This window comes from Chiloscyllium plagiosum, chromosome 7 (assembly GCF_004010195.1).
Source record: "Chiloscyllium plagiosum isolate BGI_BamShark_2017 chromosome 7, ASM401019v2, whole genome shotgun sequence".
NCBI classification, from domain to species: Eukaryota; Metazoa; Chordata; class Chondrichthyes; order Orectolobiformes; family Hemiscylliidae; genus Chiloscyllium; species Chiloscyllium plagiosum.
Window position 1 is genome coordinate 77069628 of NC_057716.1, and position 23142 is coordinate 77092769.

Consider the following 23142-nt stretch of genomic DNA (forward strand, 5'->3'; position numbering starts at 1 on the left):
CCTCTGGGACATCATCTGTGGCCAAGGAGGATGTGAAGACGTCTGTTAATGCTTCAGCAATTTGTTCTCTTGCTGCCTTCAATGTTCTGGGATAGATTCCATCAGGATCCAGTGACTTATCTACCTTCATACTTTTTTTAAAGACAGACAACACCTCTTCCTGTTTAATAGCAACTTGGTCAAGAAACTTGACCACTCCCTTCCCTGAGATCATCCTCTTTGGTGAATACCAACACAATGTATTTGTTTAGGACCTCACTTATCTCTTCTGGCTTGTCCAGACCCTTTCCCTGTCTACCTTCTTGCTTTTATAAAAGATTAGATTACTTACAGTGTGGAAACAGGCCCTTCGGCCCAACAAGTCCACACCGCCCCGCCGAAGCACAACCCACCCATACCCCTACATCTACCCCTTACCTAACACTACGGGCAATTTAGCATGGCCAATTCACCTGACCCTGCACATCTTTGGACTGTGGGAGGAAACCGGAGTACCCGGAGGAAACCCACGCAGACACGGGGAGAATGTGCAAACTCCACACAGTCAGTCGCCTGAGGCGGGAATTGAACCCGGGTCTCTGGCGCTGTGAGGCAGCAGTGCTAACCACTGTGCCACCGTGTCGCCAAAAAAGCCTTGGGATTCTCCTTAATCCTGATTGCTAATGACTTTTTATGACCTCTTTTAGCCCTTCTAATTCTTTGTTTAAGTTCCTACTTTCCTTATCTACTTCAAGGGCTTCATCAGTTCCCATCCTCCTAGATCTGAGATATGCTGCCATTTTCTTTCTGACCAAAGTCATAACATCCACGGTCATACAAGGTTCACATAACATGCCATACCTCTCCTTCATTTTCACAGGAATGTGCTGCTCCTGAACTCTTATCAACTGCCGTTTGAAATACTCCCACATATCTGATGTGGATTTGCCCTCAAACAGCTGCCTCCATATTTCTCCAGTTCCAGCCTAATATTGTTGGAGATCGCCTTCCCCCAATTTAACACCTTCACCCGAGGACTGCTGTTATCCCGATCCATAAGTAACTTAAAACTCACGGTATTTTGGTCACTACTCCTGAAATGCTCCCCCACTGAAACTTCGTTCAGCAGGCCATGTTTCCAAGAAGTATTTCCAGCTACAGCTCCAGGAAGTCCGGGTTTTGGAATTGGACTGACCTCGAGACATTGCTGAGTATTCGTGAGGCAAAGTGTGTCTTGGATAGCATGTATAGCGAGGTGGTTACACTGCAGATTCAGACTCCACAGGCAGGAAGGGAATGGGTAACCACCAGGCAGAGCAGGAGGACTAAGCAGGCAGTACAGGAATTTCCTGTGGCTGCTCCTGTGCAAAACAGTTCGACCGTTTTGGATACTGTTGAGCGGAAGGGTCTCTCAGGGAATAACTGCAGCAGCCAAATTCATGGCATCATGTTTGGCTTTGCTGCACAGGAATGGGATGGAAATGCTTTAGTTAAAGAGGATTCAACCGTGGGCGGCACGGTGGTTAGCACTGCTGCCTCACAGCGCCAGAGACCCAGGTTCAATTCCTGTCTCAGGCGACTCTCTGTGTGGAGTTTGCCCATTCTCCCTGTGTCTGCGTAGGTTTCCTCCGGGAGCTCCGGTTTCCTCCCACAGTCCAAAGATGTGCAGGTTAGGTGAATTGGCCATGCTAAATTGCCCGTAGTGTTAGGTGCAGGGGTAAATGTAGGGGAATGGTGGCTGGTGGGTGTGCTTCGGCAGGTCGGTGTGGACCTTTTGGGGCAAAGGGCCAGTTTCCACACTGTAAGTAGTCTAGTAAGTAATTGTAAGGGCAATAGATAGACGTTTCTGCAGCCGCAAATGAGAGCCCAGGATGGTGTGTTGCTTCCCTGGTGGTAGGTACCTGGATGTCTCGGAGGGGTTGCAGGATGTTCACTGGCGAACAGCCAGTGGTTGTGATAAACATTGGTACTAATGACACAGGTAAAAAGGAATGAGGTCTGAAGAGCAGAATATAGGGAACTAGGAAGGAAGCTTAAATGCAGGACATCAGAGGTAGTTATCTCAGGATTACTACCAGTGCCACAAACTAATCAGAATAGAAATAGCAGGAAATGTAGGGTGAACACATGGCCGAAAAGATGGTGTGAGGGAGAGGGATTCTACAACCTAGACTGGTAATACCTGGGCAGGATTAGGATTGATGTCCTGGGCAAGGATGCTTGGTAGAATGGTTGGGGAGGCTTTAAACTTGTGTGGCAAGGGGATGGGAACCAGAGTAGGGTAATAGATGCAGAAATTGAATGAGAGGTAGAAACCAGGGTAAAATGACTAAGCACAAGAACAGGCAGGAAAGTCCCTATTGAAAATTGTACAGGCAGTGGTCTGAAATATACATGTTTCAATGCGAGAAGTATAACAGGCAAGGTAGATGAACTTTGAGCTTTGGTTAGTACTTGGAACTATAGCATTATTGCAATTATAGAGACTTGGCTGAAAGAGGGATAGGAACTGGCAGCTGAATGTCCCAGGATTTAGATGTTTCAGGTCTGACAGAAAAGGTAGAAGGAGTAGGGGAGTTGCATTATTGATAAAAGGACAATCTCATAGCTGTACTGAGGGAGGATACATCGAGGAACTTGTGCAGTGAAGTAATATGGGTAGAACTCAGGAATAGAAAAGTGAAATCACAATGCTGGAGATGTACTACAGGTCTCCCAACAACCAGCAGGAGTTATAGGACAGAATATGTACCAGATTTTGGAAAGATGTAAAAACAGCAGGATTGTTGTGGTGGGTGATTTTAACTTCCCCTATATTGACTGGGGCTCACTGCATGCTAGGGGCTTGGATGGGGCAGCATTTGCAAGTATAATTTAGGAGGGTTTCTTGACACAATATGTGAACAATCCAACCAGGGAAGGGGTTATACTGGACCTGAGCCCAGCCAGGTGAGTGAAGTACTGACGGCAGGGAGATTATCATTTAAAGGAATGATTAATATCCGAGAAGGGACCTCTGCACTGCGTGCTGGATATAGACACACGGGTATCATTTAAATGGCAGTTTGATGTTGCGGTGAAGGAACTGTATATTTCAATAGAAGGATGCATTGGCGAATCAAACAGTTTCCCAGACCTGTACTTATTTTTTGAAACTCTTTTTCCAGTTATGGCAACAGAAGAAAATATGCTACAGCTTTATGGTTCTAAACATAAATTTCAAAAAAATTCTGGAACTCTGGCAGAAAATGATAAGTAAACTTCAGCTACACCAGACAATTGCATCCAAGCTGAGCAGCTGTTAACAGTTTTAAAAGGGTCTGAATGAATTCTCAGCTGTTATCTGCTGTTACAGGTCTCCATATGTTTCAGAATTCTGTCTCAGATAATTTCATTTTTAATAATGGCTACTTTCAATCCAACCAGGGATCTGTAACTAATACCCAAAACACCACTTAGTTTCTCCAATTCTGCCAATAAAGCAGCTCCCCTCTATTCTGTCTTCAGGTACTGCACATATGTTCCAAGTATAGGTTCATTGAGTTATTTTACCTTTGTCAAAAGCATTTTGAGGCAATTGTCTGCCTAATGGACCCTTTCTAATATTAAATTGTCTTCACCACTGTACCATGAAATAGCCGTCAGATGGAAACAGAAAAATTTCCATTAAGCAGGATCTTGGCTTATCACAAGTGGTAAACAAAGGTATCCAATCAATACAGTCACTTAATCACGATTAACACACCAGGGTGGCGAGAAAAGCAGAAACACTCAATGGGAGATTTCAAGCATGCCGTATATTTCCCAGAGGCTGCAGAGGTAAGCTCCCCTAATTTCTAGGAGAGAATTATAACCAATTGAAAATACTTGACATATGATTCAAAAAAAGAGTTGTAATAATATGAAGAACAGAAGCACAGAAAATTTTGTATTAAACCAAAGAAGTCAAGATGATTATATTTATGACTACTATTTGCCCTTTAGTTTAGAACAAATGGCATTACCATTACTGAATCACCCACTAACAACATCACTGTAGCAGGAGATTACTATTGACCAGAACCTGAACTGTATAAATATTGTGGCTACAAGAACAGAGCAGGGGCTGGTAGTTCTGCAGTGAGTACCTCATCTTCTGACCTCTCAAATTCTGTTTACCATCTTCAAGGCACAATCAAAAGTGTGATAGGGTATGCTCCATTTGCCTGAATAGATGCAACTCCAGCAACACTCAAGCAGCTTGAGACTGTTCAGGACACAGCAGCTGGCTTGATTATCAACCCATCTGCCTCCTTCAATGTTCACTCCCTTCATGACTAATATACACAGGCAGCAATCTCTGGTCTGTCAGAGACTGTTGAAATGGATGGCAGTTTCTCAGATGCTCCTTCTCCAGTTTGAGCAGTTGGGGCAAGAGCTTCCCACTAGACACGGAATGTGGTATTTTTTCAGGGAGGCTTTGAGGATGCTCTTGAACTCGAACCTCCTGATAGCCACTTACAGTGGTAAAGCTTAGAGTAGAGGACTTGTCTTGCAAGTGTTCAGTCAGACACACTGGCAACGTAGCCTGTCTATTGCAGTAGATGAATCATAACCAGTGCCTTAATGCTTGGGATGTTAGCCTGAGAAAGGACACTGATACTGAAGTGCCTATCCTGCCATTGGATTTGTAGGATTTTACACAGGCACCATTGGGGTGTCGGTTGTATATTAATTGCATCTCCATTTCATGAAAGAATACAGGTAACAACGCTGCCTTGTAGACATGAGCTTAGTGTCAGGTTTGAGGACTTTGTCATGAAATGCTTTGCTCTGAATGACAACAGCAGAATAATTACTGGAGGACAGTGACTGTGACCCAAAACTCGTGAACTCAAAGCCCTATATGGCCGCTGAGATAAAGACAGCAAGATCCATTTGTTGTTTCTTTTCAGGTTACTAACTCCTTTTGTCTCTCAGCATTGCCATTTGTCTTTTAATTGTTGCTCTTTTATATCCTGTTACTGACCCTCCCCTTCTCTCTCCCGCATCTCTATCCTAATTTTCCTGTCTCGTACTTGTTTAAAACCTGTTAAATATTTAACATTGTCTGCTCTGATGAAAGAAACATTTCTCCCCAATTCTTTTGCCACAGGCTCTTGTTGGACCCAATGAGTAATTTTGTTTTCATATTAATTTTTCAACATCTGCAGATTCTTCTTTTGTACATGGTTTCTCTTCTACTTGAGCATTATTGCAAGATGCTGGAAATTGAGCTAATCCTATATAACAATCCCACCTTGACAGGTAGGATTGATGAAGTCTTACATGATTATTGACTCAAAGAATGCCACTAAATTATTCTCGTCTTCAAAAAATGTAGTTTCCATGATGTTAAGAAGTTGTGTATGAAATGTAAGGTAGTAAAATACTGTATAATAAAGTATATAAAGTGACCACAAAATGCAATTTAAAAATCTATATTCGAATGTAACAACTGAATTGGCATTTGCTACTTCCATTAGAATATTTTTATACAGATTGTTTAGAAATATATATTGGATATGTTATTGATGGTGGAAAAATGGGACTCTCAATTTGGAACACCTATCATCTTCTTTCAATATGTGGAACTTTTAATGAACTGCAATGATTTTTAAGAAAGGAAAAATGCTAATTTAAGATGGCTGAGTGATTGGACAGCACAGTGGCTCAGTATATAGCAATGCCACCTCAAAGGACCAGGGGCTCAGGTTCGATTCCACCCCAGGTGACTGTCAGTGTGGAGTTTGCTCATTCTCCTGTGTCTGTGTGGGTTTTCTCTGGGTGTTCCAGCTTCCCCCCACAGTTCAAAGGTGTGCAGATTAGGTGAATTGGTCAAGCTAAATTGTCCATAGTGTGAAAGTTAGGTGGATTAGTCATGGGAAATGCAGGGTTATGGGAATAGGATAGGGAGGCTGCGTCTGGGTGGGATACCTGTTAGAGGGTCGACATAGACTTGTTGGGCTGAATGGCCTGCTTCCACAATGTAGGGAATCTTTGAAATCACTGGAACAAGATGAGCCAGGCTTTACGAAACCATCAATTTTCAGGACCCAGTCTAAACTGAAATTAACATATCTTCAAAATTACTGAAACTAATTACTGAGATCGGTGTCTCCCAATTGATATACACCTGATGAAAGCTTTATGTATTGGGATGAAAAGCTGATTAAGATTGATAGTTTAAAAGAAAATGAAGCCAGACATGGGAATGCACTCATGAACTATATTTTGGGTGACAGATTTCAAACAGAACTGAAAAACTCTCTTTTTCCTTTTAATCTTTCAAAAATCAGTGTCTCATGAGAAAGGAAAGTCATGAAATATCGATTGACAGAGAACTCAAAAAGATACCTGCAAATGTCCTTACTTTTGAGAATACAAGTCATTACTTAAACAACCAAGGTCTCAAGTTAAACCTAACATTTTAGAACTAAGGGCTTTTTTAAACCTGCATATTCTAGTTTTTTTTTTGCCCTTTTTAAACTTTATCTCCATGTTTGATATTGCATTTAATTATTTTTTAAAGTTAATAATAACATTTCTTTTACTTTCACTCAATGAAACCCTGTAATTGGATTCTTAACTTTGAACGAGCAAACTGTATTTTAATCAAAGTGTAATAGAACTGCATGCTGAACTGAATTAAAACGTTTTGTTGCAGACGTAAAAAGACAGGAGCCAATTCATGCCTCCTCGCTGGTCATAAAGGAGAATTACATTTACATAATTATGAGGCTTAAAATATCCAGTTGGGTTAAAGACTATTAAAAACTGAATTAAACAGATTAAACTTTTGGAAAAAGAAGCGTAAATGGTGTCAGACCACATTTAATCTGGAAAGCTACTGCAAAAGAAAGATTGTTATACACAAGATTGATGTTTCATATCAAAATCAACAATGCAAGGTATCAGGTGCTGGTTTATTTGTTGACTTACTATTTATTTTCCTGCAAGAAGGATCCAGTACTAGTACCTTATTATTTTGGACAGAAAATAATTTCTGAATGACTGCAACAGAATAGTTTCATAGGAATGTATGAATAGTAAATGATTATTCTGTACTGACTGTGCTTCGAGCAATGCCGGTCTTTGATGTTGTTTGAGAGTAAGAACTTTGATACAGTGAGCTAACAAAGCACAGAAAATTCAAAGATCATTTTCCAATGAGTTTCAAAAACAGATACCAAAAACGACACACTTACATATATGGCACCTTTACTAAAGAGAATATCCAAAGATTATATCACAACAAGGAATGAGAAAATGAGGCCTAGTTAAAAGAGGGAGAAGTTCTAAAGAAATGAATGACAAAAGGTTAGTATGGGAGAAATGAGTTTCAGTTCATAGGACACTAGCAACAGCATTAAGAAAAGTGGAAGCTGTACAATTGGGAGGATCTTTACCATGCTGGCACCAGTAGTCTGGCACATTGCATAATATGGGACAACAGAGACAGCTCTAAATCATACAGTGGGAGTGAGGGATCAAGTAAGGGAAAATGGGATAAAGTAAAGAAAGAGATCAAGGCAAAAAAAGCAATGTTACTCCAAGTGAATTGATAGTCTAATTGTGTGGTGGGAACACAAACTGCACAAAGATAAACATCAGCCGGGTAAGGCTAGATGTTGTGAAAATAATGAAAATAAGTCTGAGTCAATGGGGTAATATGCTAGAAATCAATCCCCTTTATTCCTGAAGTCGTCACAAATGTGAAAAGATTAAGCCAGACTGTCCAAAGTTCCCAATTTTCCTGACTGACTAACTCAGGTTGAAATAAAACACTCACCAGTTTTCCATATGTAATAATATTTTCCTTTGGCTAGTACCAAAAAAAAACGGTCTTTAATCAATGATAATTAAGAAATATGAATTGTGAATTTATAACCCTCCAAACTAAACACCAGCCCTTCCTAAAATCTCCACTCTCATGTAGATAGACATACAGAAATAGATAAGACATGGATATTAAGGGTATACGCTGATGCTCTGTTTCATTCATTGGTTGAGAATTTGTTTTTCACTGTCTTTAAACACATTTTAATCCTCTTTCACAGGGTACTTGCAGAGAAAAATTAATGTTGCTGCTTCCATATGATGCACAATACTCCTCAGCTAACCACCTGGTACAACTGAAGCCTCACCTGCCCTTTCAGCTGGACGTAAAACATGAATATAGCTCTATTTCGAAGGAGAACAAGGGAGCTATTCACTGTGCCCTAAGACCTATCCGCCAATGAACATTATCTTGTTATTGTATGAAGGGGATTGCTATCTAATCGGCTGGTGTACTACCCACCTTACAAGTGGGAATGTACTCAAAGTTAATAAATTGACTGTAAAACCCTTTGGGTATTTGGCAGCCATGAAAGGCTCTACACGAATATACTTTCCCCTTTTATTTGCAAACATTATTTCATATAATTACAACATACCAAACAAATGTTATAATCCAGAACTTGCTGTAATGTGAAAGAGTTAATATTTATCGTAGCCATATCTGATTGAAAGATTCAATATGTTCACACCTTTTCAATTTTAATTTAACTTGCATTGTTATCTATGGTATTATTTATATACAGTAATGTAGGTACTACCTGTGAGACCAGCTGGACAGTTGCATGAGTAGTTGTTGATGCCATCCACACAGGTGCCAACACCACATGGATTTGATTTACATTCGTCTATGTTTTCTTGGCAAAGTTCCCCTTCAAAACCAACAGGACACACACAGAGGTATTCACCACTTCCTGGGGGGAAATTGATATTTGTAACACATGTTCCACCATTAGTGCAGCCACATGGCTTCACTAAAACCTATAAAAGGAAAATGAGGAACAGTTGAGGCAGCTTAGGCAGCACTGCAATAACACACCATCACAATTATAAACACGTGTTGTTTTAATAACAGATATATAAAGTAAATTTAGTTTTTCATTGCCCTTGTAAGTTTTCTGTTTGATTTGTGTCATTTTCTTTACCTTCAGAGTTGCGGGTACCACTGTGGCAAGTGTGCTAATAGCCATTTCACTTTTTACCTGAGTGAAATACAACAGCATTTGTTTGCCCAAAAAACAGCAGAAATATCTGCAGTGACAATAATTTAAGGCATATTTCCTGCTTTACAATCCATTAGTTTATTTGATGCTGATCCTTCTCCTGCAGGGTGACAATGCCCAGGCTAACCATTCCAAAGCTACTCATTTCTTAGCCAATTGCTGCTCTAACTTGCCTCAGAGTATGATGTGTAATACCATTTCTTTTTCAGATGAGAGACACAGCAACTAATATCTCACAACTGACTTAATAAAACACTGTAAACTGGTAAGGAAAAAAAGATTTGAGCAGTTGGAATTTTATTCTCATAAGAGAAAGGACAGGTATTTTCAACCTAGACAATGTTGGTTCATTTATTTTCAAGAAGCAGTCATATTTCATCAGAGATAAACCTCTTCAAATTGTAAGGGCCATTAGATACTTAATTTTAGAATTTCTCACTTGAAAGGAGATGATCACAGGTTTCACATCTGCCTGACCTTCCTTCAGTTGAAAGTGAGTGGTAGACCATAAATCAGTAAAGCACAGGAACAGGCCCTTCAACCCACCTTTCTGTGCTGACCATGATGCTATTCTAAACTAATCCTATTTGCCTGCACATGGTCTGTATCCCTCTATTCCCTGTCTGTTCATGTGTCTGTCTAAATCCCTCTTTAATGTTGTTATCATATCTGCTTCCAAACCTCCCCAGCAGTGTATTCCAAGCACTTACCGCTCTCTGCATAAAAACCGTGCCTCATCTATTTCTTTTTAAACTTTCCCCCTCTAACCTTAAACCTATGCCTGCTAGTAGAGAACATTTCTACCCTGGAAAAAGGACTCCATCTGTCCATACCCCTCACAATTTATATATTTTAGTTCACTCCTTAGCCTCCGACACTAGCAAAGACAATCCACGTTTATCCAAGCTCATTCTATAGCAACGTCACTCCAATTCAGGCAACATCCCAGTAAACCTCTTTCGCACCATCTCTAAAGACTCCATTTGTGATGAACTGGGCTGTGTTCACAATTCTCTGTAATTTCTTGTGCTCTTGGGCAGAGTGGTTGCAATACCAACCGGTGACACATCCAAGATTGGATGTTTTCTATGGTGCATCTATAAAAATTGGTAAGTGTCTTCGTGGACATGTCGAATTGTCTTAGCCTTCTGAGGAAAGAGGCGTTGGTGTGCTTTCTTGATTGTAGCATTGACGTGGGTGGACCAGGACAGATTGTTAGTGAAATCTACTCCAAGGAACTTGAAGCTCTCGACTATCTCCACTTCAGCAAATTGATACAGACAGGGGCATATCCTCCACTCTGCTTCCTGAAGTCGATGACCAGCTCGTCATTTTGCTGACATTGAAGGAGGGATTGTTGTCTTTACACCATGCCACGAAGCTCTCTATCTCTTCTTGTACACTGTCTCATCATTGTTTGAGATCTAACCCACTACAGTTATATCATCAGCAAACTAGTAAATGGAATTAGAGCTAAATTTGATCACACAGTCATGAGTGTATAAGGAAGAGAGTAAGGACATGAGTATGCAGCCTTGCGAAGCACTGATATTGAGGATTATCATGGAGGAGGAGTTGTAACCTATCCTTCTTGACCCACAGACTGCAATCAGTAAAGTGAGACTCCAGTTGCGGGGGGGGGGGGGGGGTGTGTGGAGCAGAGTCTTAGGTCTCAGAGCTTGGATATGCATCATATCTTAGTATGGCAACTGCTCTGCCCAAGACTGCAAGAACTTAAAGATTATGAACACAGTCCAGTCCATAACGAAAATCAGCCTTCCTTCTATTGACTCCATCTTCACTTCCCGCTGTCTTGGAAATGCAGCCAAAATAATCAAAGATCCCTCCCACCCTGTCTTTATCATTACATTTTTTAGTAGACCTCCCATATCTTAAAGTTGACCTTTCTCTATATTTTCACCGTAGCTGTAACACTATATTCTTCTTTCTATTCTATTTCCTAAAATACTTACATAAGATACGATTTGCCTGGATAGCATGCAAAACAATATTTTTCACTGTATCTCAGTACATATGACAATAATAAATCAAATCCAGCCCGTGTGTAATCAGATTATAAATGCCTAAGGGTGAAGTAAAAAGAAAGAGAAGCATTGCGATTTATATTGGAAAAGTTGTCAGTTTCTAGTAAATTGGAAGGAATGTACTCAAAAACATTTATTCCAATTAATGGCCTGATACTTAAGAGTATTTTTAAAAGGCCCATAAATGAGTGAGACAGTCCAAATGTTACACTGGTGATTAATTCATCCTGGGAACAATGCCAGAATATGCTTCTAGCACTTTTTAAAAATGCATGCAAAAAATTTGTAGAAACTCAAGTTGTGCTGCATGTAGTGTTCTGTTAAAATCCTATGACTCTTTGCCCTGGTACAGAGGCTTCATCAAATTCTATCTAAAAGACCAGAAAAAAAAAAACAGGTTTAAAATATAGACTGATGTGGTTATTTCCCAGCCTTTAAAGAGGCATTTGACAGTCTATAGAATAGGTGCCCACCAGCTCCATCATTGTCCTTTCCAATTTCTTTGGCCTCCTGACTGTCAATACAATGCTAAAATTACACTGTTTGTTAACCTTGGTTGTCTTTTTCATTGCATTACCAATTGGTCAATATTGAATGAAGTTTTTCCTGCTTAACAGCTACTTGGTTTAAGTAGTAAAATTTAATGAGGTCGCTACTTTGCAAAATGCGTTTTAGTTGTACAGTACATATCAGTTCCTGCTGCAGGCAAATTAATGGCATGTTTAACAGCCCTGATGAAAGTAAAACAAGTGTGCTGCTACCTTGAGAAACCCTGGCAATTTTAGCGTAGTATTGCTGGTCAGGAAACCAAAGAAATTGGACAGGACAATGATTTTACACACTCCTACCATTTAACATTACACTCTATTTGCTTCAGTGGAGAGTAAAATTGGACTCGTGTGTAACAAAGTGTTGCATCTGATGCTGTCAGTTTCCCAATGGGTGAATTACTTGAAATTGGTCCTGATACACGTCACTTCACAGCACAGTCCAAATTCCTCCATGCCAAATCTTTGCATTGAAACATTAATATTCTGTTATACTGAAAACTGTGCATGAACGTAGAGGACTTAAATCAAATCCAACAATAGCTAACCATTGATTATGTATTATACTTACATGTCTAAACTGTGACTTCAATAGGAATATGTCATACATAAACTCAAAGGAAATATTACTCTTCTCCTTGTACTTAAGAACACTCTCCTGTAAGAAGTACCTTTCTTTTAAAAGTAAAGGCAGTGCATTAAAGGTGAGTTGCATTTGCTGAGTTGTAGCAATATACCCTTTCTTTATTTGAAGCTTTATCTGCAAATGTCTGTTTGGTAATTAAAGGTAAGGTCAAGTTGTCATAGTCTCACCAGACCATAAGGCTGCTTTCTCAATAAAGGAGGACACAACTGGTGATGCTTTAACCCAAGGGTCACCACACCTCAGGTGAGTGGAGAGGTGGAGAAGTAGAGTCCTTCATGATAACCTCAGCAGGAATTGAACCCACACTGTCGCTGTCACTCTTCATCAGAAACCAGCTATCTAGCCCATTGAGGTAACCAGCTCCGTGCATGTTCACAAGTTGTAATTCTAGCTGATTTCTTAATTTTTGTCAAAATGAGCTGGAGTGCCATTTTATATGGAAATGCTCAAAAATAGTTCAGATCACTAGTAAATAAACTTCTAAGAGTTCTTTAGTTAAATAGGTTTTTCTGTACTCACCTGAACAGAATATGTGCTTTGTGCATTGCATTCATCAGCTACACTAAAGCTAAAGTTGCCAGACTCTTGAGAATTCACTTTCCAGATCAGAAGTCCCGCAGGTGATAGGCTGCCATTCTGTGGTCCAGATTCTAACAAGAATAGTACTGCAGATCCTTCTGGGTCCATGGCTGTGAACTGGTAAACAAAATTTTCACCAAAGAAGGTCTGGAGCTTAGCTGTAGATGGCTGGTAAATTGGCGGCTGATTGTCTTAAGGAAATGGAAAATTTAAGGTAATTAATAAATCCAAATAAAGCAATTGTTTCCCAATCTTCTGTACAGAAACAAATAAATAAATTCCCCTTAATCAAATGCAAAATCCATGAATTTAACCTTACTTTCATTTATAGACCAGGTGAATTTGGATATGTCAGGCCTGCAATGTAAACAAAGGCTTGTTGGATTTGTGTCTTCTTCACCATAGCATAGGCCATCTATATTACAGGTCTTTTCCTACAGATAAGAGTGACATTTGTAAATTAACACAAGGATCAATGAATAGAATCACTCTAACACAAACCGAAAATGGTAGAAATATCCAGTAGGTCTGGCAGCATTTAAAATGCGAGGAACATTCTGACTGCTAAAACTGTGGTGAGAAAGGTAATTGACCGGAAATGTTAATTCAGTCCCTCTCTCTACAGATGCTGCCAAAACTGCTGAGCTTTGCCAGAATGTTCTGTTTTCATTTCAGATTTTCAGCATCAGCAGTAATTTGCTTTCAGTTACTATAATAACCGATGACAATCACATAAAGCAACAAGTGTATATAAATCATTGCACTTGCCTAATCTTGTGGAAATTGCTGCTTTTTTGTGGCAATTTTATCTTTGTAACGCCTTTACTTGCAAACTAATTTCACACTTCTAACATACTTCACTGCTTGGAAAGTACTTGGGTCACGAAGGGCATTACATATAGGCAGATATTTTGTTTTTAAAGCCCAGGTACCAAATACTTGTATGCCTGCTTTTGTTTCTTATCACAGATTTGCAACTATTTTACAGTATTTCATGTCCAGTTGCTATTCCTATACTTCTCTTCAAGGCTTTTAAATGTAGCATCTAATTTATTATTTCCACAGTCAATATTATTATTCTCATGAAAGTAACTGTATTGCTATGTACAAAGCTACGCACAAAATCTGGTCATTAATAAAAAGACAAATAGCTTCAGCTCAATTAAAGCAGCATCAGAAAGCGGAGCAGTCAACATTTCGGGTATAACTCTTCTAAAGCTCTGGGGATGGGTGCAAGGGGAGCTACAGATAAAGGGGGCGAGCAGCTTGGGGAGGGCTGGGTGAGGTGGTGAGGTGGGGATAGGTGAACACAGGTAGAGGGTATGACCTGGTTGGTCGATGGGAGCAATGAATCCGTTTCGAAGAAAGAGTCAACCAGAGGAATGGAAGGGAGGGGCTGAGAAAAGGAGGCTGTTTGAAACTGGAGAACTTAATGTTCAGTCCTCTGGGTTGTAGGCTGGCCAGGTGGAAGATGAGGTGTTGTTCCTCCAATTTGTAGTCTGATTCACTGTGGCAATGGAGGAGGCCAAGGATGGTCATGTCAGAAAGGGAGTGGGAAGGAGAATTAAAATGGGCAATGACTGGGAGGTCAGGTCAGCCCCTGTGGGCTCGGCTGAGATGCTTGGCGAAACATGCCCAGAGTTTATATTTGGTCTCTCTGATGTAGAGAAGACCACGTTGAGCACTGGATACAGTAAACCGGGTTGGAGGAGAGGCAGGTGAACCTCTGTCTCATGTGGAAGGGCTCTTTGGCGCCCTGGATGGAGGTGAGGGGGTGGTGTGCCAGGTGGTTTTGCATCTTTTACGGTTGCAGGGGAAGGTCCTTTGGGATTCGGTCTGGGGGGGGTGGGGTTTAAGAGTGGTGCGAACCAAGGATTGGCAAAGGAATGGTCAGTGCAGAGCGCAGAAAGGCTTGTGGAGGGGAAGCTGCCCTTAGTGATGGGATCTAATTGCAGGTGGCAGAAGTGTTTAAGGATGATACATTGGATACGGAGACTGCTGGGGATGCACAACAGCACAGAACCGGAGAGGTGGAGACACCTCAAAAGGCTTAAAGTTTGTAGAAGCTACTGAATTAGGGGGCAGTTAGGCCATGGATGGATTTCAAAAAGGGTGAGAATTTTAAAATCCAAGCATTGCTACAGCAGGAAACAGCGTAGAGGAGCAAACACAGGAATGCTGGTAAAAAGGACTTGGTGTAAATTGCTATATTAGGCACCAGATTTTGTGTTTATTCTCTGCATGAAATTCATAGCATCAAACTGCTTATCTATCTCATTATGCATATTAATGAAGGTTGGTATGTGATTCTAAGTATCCTAGATACAGCTCTTCACAAAACTTGCACTCTTCTGTATTTTAAATGAGATGTTAAATGAGGATTGAATAGGCTGGGGCTTTTTTCACTGGAGCTTCAGAGGCTGAGGTGTGACTTTATAGAGGTTTATGAAATCATGAGGGGTATGGATAGGATGAATAGCCAAGGACCTTTTCCTTCAGTTGGAGAGTCCAAAATTAGAGGGCATGGGTTTAAGGTGAGAGGGGAAAGGCTTAAAAGCGACCTTTGAGGCAAGGTTTTCACACAGTGGGTGGTGTATGTATGAAATGAGCTGCCAGAGGAAGTGGTGGAAGCAGGTATAATTGTAACTTTTAAAAGGCATCTGGATGGTACATGAATAGGAAGGGTTTAGAGGGATATGGGCCAAGTGCCAGCAAATGGGTCAAGGTCATATTGGAATTTTTGGTTGGCGCAGACAAGTTGAACTGAAGGTCTGTTTCCATACTATAGGACTCCGTGACTCTAGGAGTATGACTCTATCTGCTTTCTCAGATGGAATATAAAAGAGCCATGGCACAATTTAGAAGTAATGCAGGGAATAAATTCCAGGGTCCTGGTTAATACTAATTCCTCAATTAACATCAGGGAATATAGCTTATCCCAAGATCTTCAAATTCTTGTTTGGAGATGTTTGCTGTTTAAAACTTTGTTGCTGGTTTGCCCACATTATGACCATGAAGGCTTAAAGGAAATGTATTTCATTGTCTGTGAAGCAATTTGGGCTGTCAGAATTCATGAAAGGTTCTTAGCAATTGTACATGCCAGGCATTCAATATTCAGTAATATATCAGGCTATATGATTTGAAAGTAAAAAATAGACTGTATTGTCTGGTCTATGACAACTGAATTGCAGTTATGCAAAAGCCAAGAGATGCAAGCCCTGAAGGGTAAGATATCCATTCCTCGATAAACAGTGTGAAGTTAACCAATGGCCAAGTTTAATAAGCTATATCCCCAGATACATTTGAGTGTCCCCATATGTTGGTCTTTGATAATCTCGGATAAGTACTGTGCATTCCTACAAGGAGACAATTTTTCACTTTCGAAAGAGAAACCAGTCTTATTTAATGTTTTTTTTTCCTCAAATGGCTTATTTTGTAAATCCTTGTTATAATAAAGGGCCTTTCTTGGTGACTTGCTGACTCCTAGCTGACCAAAACTTCTACTTTCATAACTGAGACGCTCAATGCCAATTATTTTCAAAGTTAAAAAATCACACAACACCAGGTTACAGTCCAACAGGTTTAATTGGAAGCACACTAGCTTTCGGAGCATTGCTCCTTCATCAGGTGGTAGTGGAGGGCTCAATCCTAACACACAGAATTTATAGCAAAAATTTACAGTATGATGTAACTGAAATTATACATTGAAAAATTGATTGTCTGTTAAGCCTTTCATCTGTTAGAACACTTCTTTCATGTGTAAATCACAAAACCTTTTTTAAAAAAGTTGCATTCTCGGGTTAGCTGTTAACAATAGTGATAGCTAGACAATATGTTGAAGGTGCTTCCAATTAAACCTGTTGGACTATAACCTGGTATTGTGTGATTTTTAACTTTGTACACCCCAGTCCAACACCGGCATCTCCAAATCACAATTATTTTCAAACATTTTGTCATTTGAAGCTGCAAGATTATACCAATAATTAAACCTTTCTGTTGTATCAATATTCAAAAAAACTGAAATTACCTTCAACTTACAAACTCCATGAGGCATATTATCACAGATCTGGCAAACCCCATCATAGAGTGTTAGGACTTTTGAATTACTGAACAAGGTTCCATCATTTGTAATCTGCCAAGTCAAAAAACATTATTTTCAGCAAAATAAGTCTACATGATTATTTTCCAGCATTTTAGATTTTCAGATTTTTATATGGAAAATTAAAAACAAATTTTAACTCCAACTTAAACAACAAAGAATTCATGAAACGTATTTCTTATTCTTACATTGACAAGAAAAACAGAGGCGATTGCTTCCACAAAGCGTTGTCTAATTGGTTCCCTCGCTAAGGCTCACTTGCGGGATTCATAGAAAAATCTAGAAGCAGCTGCTGCTTTCAGATGCACCACAGAATTTAGCATAGAATTCAACCTCATTGGGGGAGTTTTTTTTTCCCCTATTACATTGCTCTGTCCTGTCCCTATTGTTTCCCCAGCTGTTTCTTACAATACAATACAGCAGAGCACAGGCACAGGCCCTTTGGCCCAACAAGCCTGCAGTGATTCTTGAACTTTATTTAGATCCGCTATGAATTGCCCATGCACAATTTCTATCTCGCTGCTTGCCTAATGTTCATGTGTCTATCAAGATACACCTTAAACAATATTAATGTGCCTGTATCCACCATCGCCACATTCTAGGCACCCACCACCATCAGTGTGAAAAAGTTACCCCCTACTTCCCTCCTAAACGTTCCCCCTTATCTTGATCCTGTGCCCTCTTACAGTGGAAAGGACAACTGTAAGAAAAAGCTTCAGAATATCCACCCTATATTGCTCATAATTTTATTGACCTATATCAGTTCGGTCCCTCAGCCTCCATCTTGCCAGTGAAAACAATCTGAATTTATCCAATCACTCCTCATAACTAAAACCCTCCAGATCAGGCAACATACTGGTAAATCTTCTCTGCACCTTCTCAAAAGCATCCACGCCCTTCTGGTAGTGTGGCGACCAGAATTGCTGCAACATTCCAAATGTGGTCTAACTAAAATTTTGTGCAGCTGTAACATAACTTGCCAACTTTTATGTTTGAAGTCACAGCCAATAAAATATGCTGTATGTCTTCTTAACCACCTCATCTACCTGTCTTACACCTTTCAGGGATCTGTGGACCTGTATGGCCAGATCCCTCTATGCTCCTAAGGATTCTGACATTTATTGTTTAATTTGCACCTGAATTTGATCTTCCTAAATCCATAAACTCGCATTTGTCCAGATTAAACTTCATCTGCAATTTCTTTGCCAAAATCTGTAAATCTATCTATTTCTATAGCTCTGCCTTCTGAAAATCTTCCTCACTATCTGTAACTTTTCCAATTTTGGTGTTATCCACAAACTTACTAATCAGATTACCTTTATTTTCCTTCAGATCATCTATAAAATATATACAAAAGTTATTCTTCAATATTTTTGTGGATTTATTTTTAATCCAAATCTAGTAGAATGAGCTGTGACCATGATAGCTTACATCAGCACGGAGGAAATTAAAAGGGAAAAAAATGTAGTGACTGTAAATGTTTGGAAAGCAAAATACTGCTGGAGAAGATTTGAAAGGTAACTGAAAAGAGAAAGCAGACAGATAAATCTATAGCACCATACTATTGGTTGAAGTTGAAACAGGCAATGCTTTCAAATGATAGGCTGAATTTTCCCAGCCCCTGTATGAGGTGAGAAGTTGATTGGAAAAGTGTAGCGAGATCTGAAAAATTTGATTCCTGGTATCAAGAAAAATAAAATTCCAATTTTCACCTAAAATAAGAACAGTTGAGTTCAGTATTTTGATATTGATGCTTATTTGCCCATATTTATATCTCGTTTATATCTGATCATACCTCATTGATATCAATTTCCTATTCTCTCACACAAACTCGATGGTGACAATTTCAGAATAAACATCAGAACAGGTACTTGGTGACTCCAGTTCTCTGTTTGCTCCTCCTGGCTAGCACCTAGGCCTGCACACCCCAATATCTCAGCATGTTCTATCAACAGTGACAATCTACATTCTCTCGTCTATAGAGGTTAGCATTGGATATGCAACAAGTTCACATCATCATGGCATGTCATCGACTCACTTAGAATACAGATATATACATCATTATGTCACTGAGTGCCAAGGGATGAAGGTGTGATTTCCCCTTGTTGGGGATGGTCATTGCTTGGCACTTGTCTGGTGCAAATGTTTCTTGGCACCCTGTCAGTACAAACCTGGATATTGTCCAGGTCTCTCCAAATTTCAATATGGACTGCTTCAGTCCCGGAGAAATCACAAATGTGCTGAACATGATGCAGTCAGCAGTGAACTTTCCAAATTCTGACCCAAAGATGGAGGGAAGGTCATTGATGAAGTAACTGAAGATGGCTGGACCAAATACATTACCCTGAGGAAATTCTGCTGACATGTTCTGGAGTGCAAGGAATAGAGATTGGCTGGAGCCACTTAAACTTGTGGAGGGCAGAAGATCATTAACCTTCCTCCTGCAATGCTGGCTGTTCCTCTGGACAATAGATATCACACTCGCCTGGGCTACACCCTCAGACCAGGCTGTCAAGCTCTCGTGCCATGATCTCTTCTGCCAATCCTGAGGAAACAGTCCTCCTCTCCACCACTCTGTTCATCAGGACCACCAGATCTCTATCATCAAATTAACTGCCAGCCTGCCTCTGTTTGCCATTTTTGACAATGTAACCATGAATAGCAGTCCCTTGCTGGCTGCTGGTGCCCAACTGGGGTTTAAATATGGCATTGGCAATGGGAATCCCAGAAGGTCCCAGCCAGGCTGAGTGCACTTTCTGCTGACAAATGTGAGTTTTCACAGGAGAGGTGCCACAGGGGCGTAGTGTATATATAATGAGATGAGAAGTGTAAATTTAGAAAGCCTGCTAGGGCTGCAAAAAACTAACCATGAAACTCTCTAAGATTGACATTTAGCCATTTTTTTTTGTAAAATTCAACCTATAATGGTTGGACTTCCCAACAACCAGTTGGAATGGCTTATCCGTGGGGTGACAGTGGCTCAGTGGTTAGCACTGCTGCCTCACAGCACCAGGGTCCTGGGTTTAATTCCAGCCTTGGGCGACTGTATGTGTGGAGTTTGCACATTCTCCCTGTGTCAGAGTGGATTTCCTTCCACAGTCCAAAGATGTGCAGGTCAGGTGAACTGGCCATGCTAAATTGCCCATTGTGTTAGGTGCATTTGTCAGAGGGAAATGGGTCTGGGCGGGTTTCTCTTCAGATCGATGTGGACTTGTTGGGCCAAAGGATCTATTTCCACACTGTAGGGAATCTAATCTAATCTCATTTGAAAGAATTGAAAGTTTTGAGCCTCTCAGAACATAAAATTCCCAATCCCTAAATGAATGATGTGATCTCACCCATTAATATGATAATATTCATAGACTGATAACCATCTGCTGTAAAAATGAAAATCTGTTGGCAGTCTGTGTCATTTGATGTAGAGAAGGTTGAACAAAAGGATAGAATTTGCTGGGTGAAAATAGGCTACAACTCATCTAGGTTGCCATTAACTATCTGGGTAATTGTATTATGGGATAATGGTGTTTTTGATTAATCCTCACACATAATCTCTACTTGCTAGTCTTGAGTGGTAGTGTGTTTGGAAACCATATGTCTAAAGTCACCAGTTCTTTTCAGAATGCTAACACACATTAGCATGCATTTTATGTAGCCAATTGTTAAACCAGTTATTAAGGAGGAGACCAGAAGTTAATCTTCACTCAGTTTTGCACTTAGTCACAAAGTAAAACATAACAAATGAATAGCTCCTAACTCTGCAATCCACCATCAATTCTTTTTTTATTTGTGGACAAGTAATTATCAGAAAGTACCACCAACTGAATACACTTAACCTTAATTCATACAATTAACATAAATTATACATATACTGCATCAACCAAAATCCTGAAGGAAACCTATAACAATTAGAATAAATCAATACAAACTGCTTCCACTCCATCCTCAGCAAGCCGACAGATTAACACTTGCTCAGCGAAATATTAGTAGTGCGGATTGGTTTTGAATTTACATTCCTAGCAGTAAAAGGTCAAGCTACTCTAATGAGTGACCAGGAGAACCTTGCATATTCAGGACAGGATTGATAAAGAAGAAAATGAATTGAGGGAAAATAATAACAGTTTGATATTCAATCCCAATATCAAACACAAAGAATTCAACACAGGTCGTTCTGCTATAATGCAAGTTTTATTAACACGATTGACGAATTGGGTACACTGTTTCTAAAGTGCAAACTTTTAAAATGTGTGTTGGCTGTAATTTAATTACAACACTAAAACTTTAAGCGCCATTTCTAAATTGTGGGGTTGCATAAGAATGCAATGATCACATTATAGAAGAACTGCCTATAATTCCAATCAAGTCCCAATACCAAATTACAGTTTGTTTTTCAGTCTAGAATGTTTTTGTCTTCAGTGTTTCAACGTCTTACCTTTATTTGCCACCTGGCAAAAGGTTTATCTGAAAACATGAAATCCACAGACTCAGTAGTTAAACTTGTCAGTGCTGGAATTTGGCAATCAACAGCTTTGGTACTCAGGAACGTTGCCGTCGTTATCTGCGTAGCTCCCAGAATCCATTCTTCATTCACATACTGCTCTCCACATTAGCAGGAAACAGAAACCACATGTTCACATTGTGATCTGTGTGAGCCCATTAACCACCACAGAAGAAAGCACCAATTTGTAAATTCCAAACCTCAACCTCATTTGCTTCTCACAATCAAAATCAATATTGATTTATGCTCGCTGAAAGCACCAGTTACTGGGTGGTCAAAACCTCTGGCATATAAGATAGTTTCTCTTAAGTTATTTATGTTCATGTTACATTGATTTCACTCATTCTACTGATGTTGCATACAGTCTGTGGAAACAAGGAGTTCTACTCATGTTTTCAGAAGGTGCTGGTATATCTGTACTTGCTCCCTAAGCTCCTAATAATTATTCCTAACCAAATGTAGGTGCATTTATTGCTGCTGTGCAATCCACCTTCTTGTTATCCAAGAACAGTACTTCTTCTGTAGATGTTCTACAGTGTTTATCATCTATCACTTTTTTTTCTGCAAAACTATGCTTTCTTCATAAATTATCTATATGCACAAAAGCTCCAAAACAGTTCAGTCCATACTTTGTAGAAAATACCACCAATCACCACATAGGCAGAAGACAAAGCAACTTCAAAGAAGGATCAGGGGCAGTGAACTACCTCCACCAAGCCTTACACAGTGCCACACATTGGTAAAGGTGATAAATGCCACAAAAGTACCAGCAGTGGTCGTATTGGGAAATACCACAATGTCAAGTAGCAGTTACTGGACCTGTAACTCTGTTACTGTCAATAAATCAGTTGCCACCATATTTAATGGTGCATCTATTGATAAATGGCCACAGCAAGAGTCTAAAATTGCTCTAACATATATGCTGCCAAAACAAATAGACAGATGCCCTTAATCTGTCAGCTCACATTGCAGATGTATTAATGTTACGCTCTAAATACATTAAAATGTACAATTACGATTTCACCACAGGATATTCATCCATTTTTCTTAAACTGTGATCATTCTCTGATCTTCTACAGGGTCTGCTGATCATAAAGTTTAATTTATGCATCATCTAACACTTTATTTAATGTAATATTGATAACTACATTGTAAAATAAGCCACGGATAATTATATTTTTGATGGTAAAATCAGCAGAATACTTCTTTACAATTATAGATGCAAAGAACAAAGCAAAGTACTTGCATGTGTAGCACTTTGTATATATTGGGATCAAAGCCAATGAAGCACTTTGGGATTTTTAGTGCAGGGCAAGGAAAGCAAGATACATTTTATTTACAGCAGGGTCTCACAAACAATGAGATAACAACCTAATATTCTGATGTTTGATGTTTGTTGAGGGAGTAGTATTGGCCAGGACACTTTGAATAGTATTACGCAGCCTTGCATATCTACCCGAGGCGGCAAACTGGCTTTTGTGTACTGTTAAAAATGCAAGTTAGCAGGAAATCAAATTGATATGAAGCCTGAAATTTTATGACTGCTTTAAGAATGAGGAACATTGCCGCCAATAGGCCGCACTGGAAAATTATTTGCAGTATTTCCCCCAATGTGAATTGGCAACACGTGAGATTCCTCGATACGGTATTAGAATTGTACGAAGCTTGATA

The 23142-nt window shown here is 39.8% G+C and overlaps 1 protein-coding gene across 6 annotated transcripts in view; it reads right to left on the minus strand.

Annotated features, from left to right (window-relative positions):
- Window positions 1–23142, minus strand: part of LOC122551720 (von Willebrand factor D and EGF domain-containing protein-like) — a 279402-nt gene that overhangs the window by 73852 nt on the left and 182408 nt on the right. For all 6 annotated transcript variants that reach the window (XM_043694082.1, XM_043694080.1, XM_043694081.1 and 3 more), the window contains 5 exons: window positions 21406–21567; window positions 16905–17009; window positions 13197–13311; window positions 12818–13068; window positions 8598–8817 (listed from right to left, as the gene is read on the minus strand). In XM_043694082.1, coding sequence (XP_043550017.1) covers window positions 8598–8817; window positions 12818–13068; window positions 13197–13311; window positions 16905–17009; window positions 21406–21567 — 853 coding nt within the window. The remainder of the gene's footprint in view (window positions 1–8597; window positions 8818–12817; window positions 13069–13196; window positions 13312–16904; window positions 17010–21405; window positions 21568–23142) is intronic.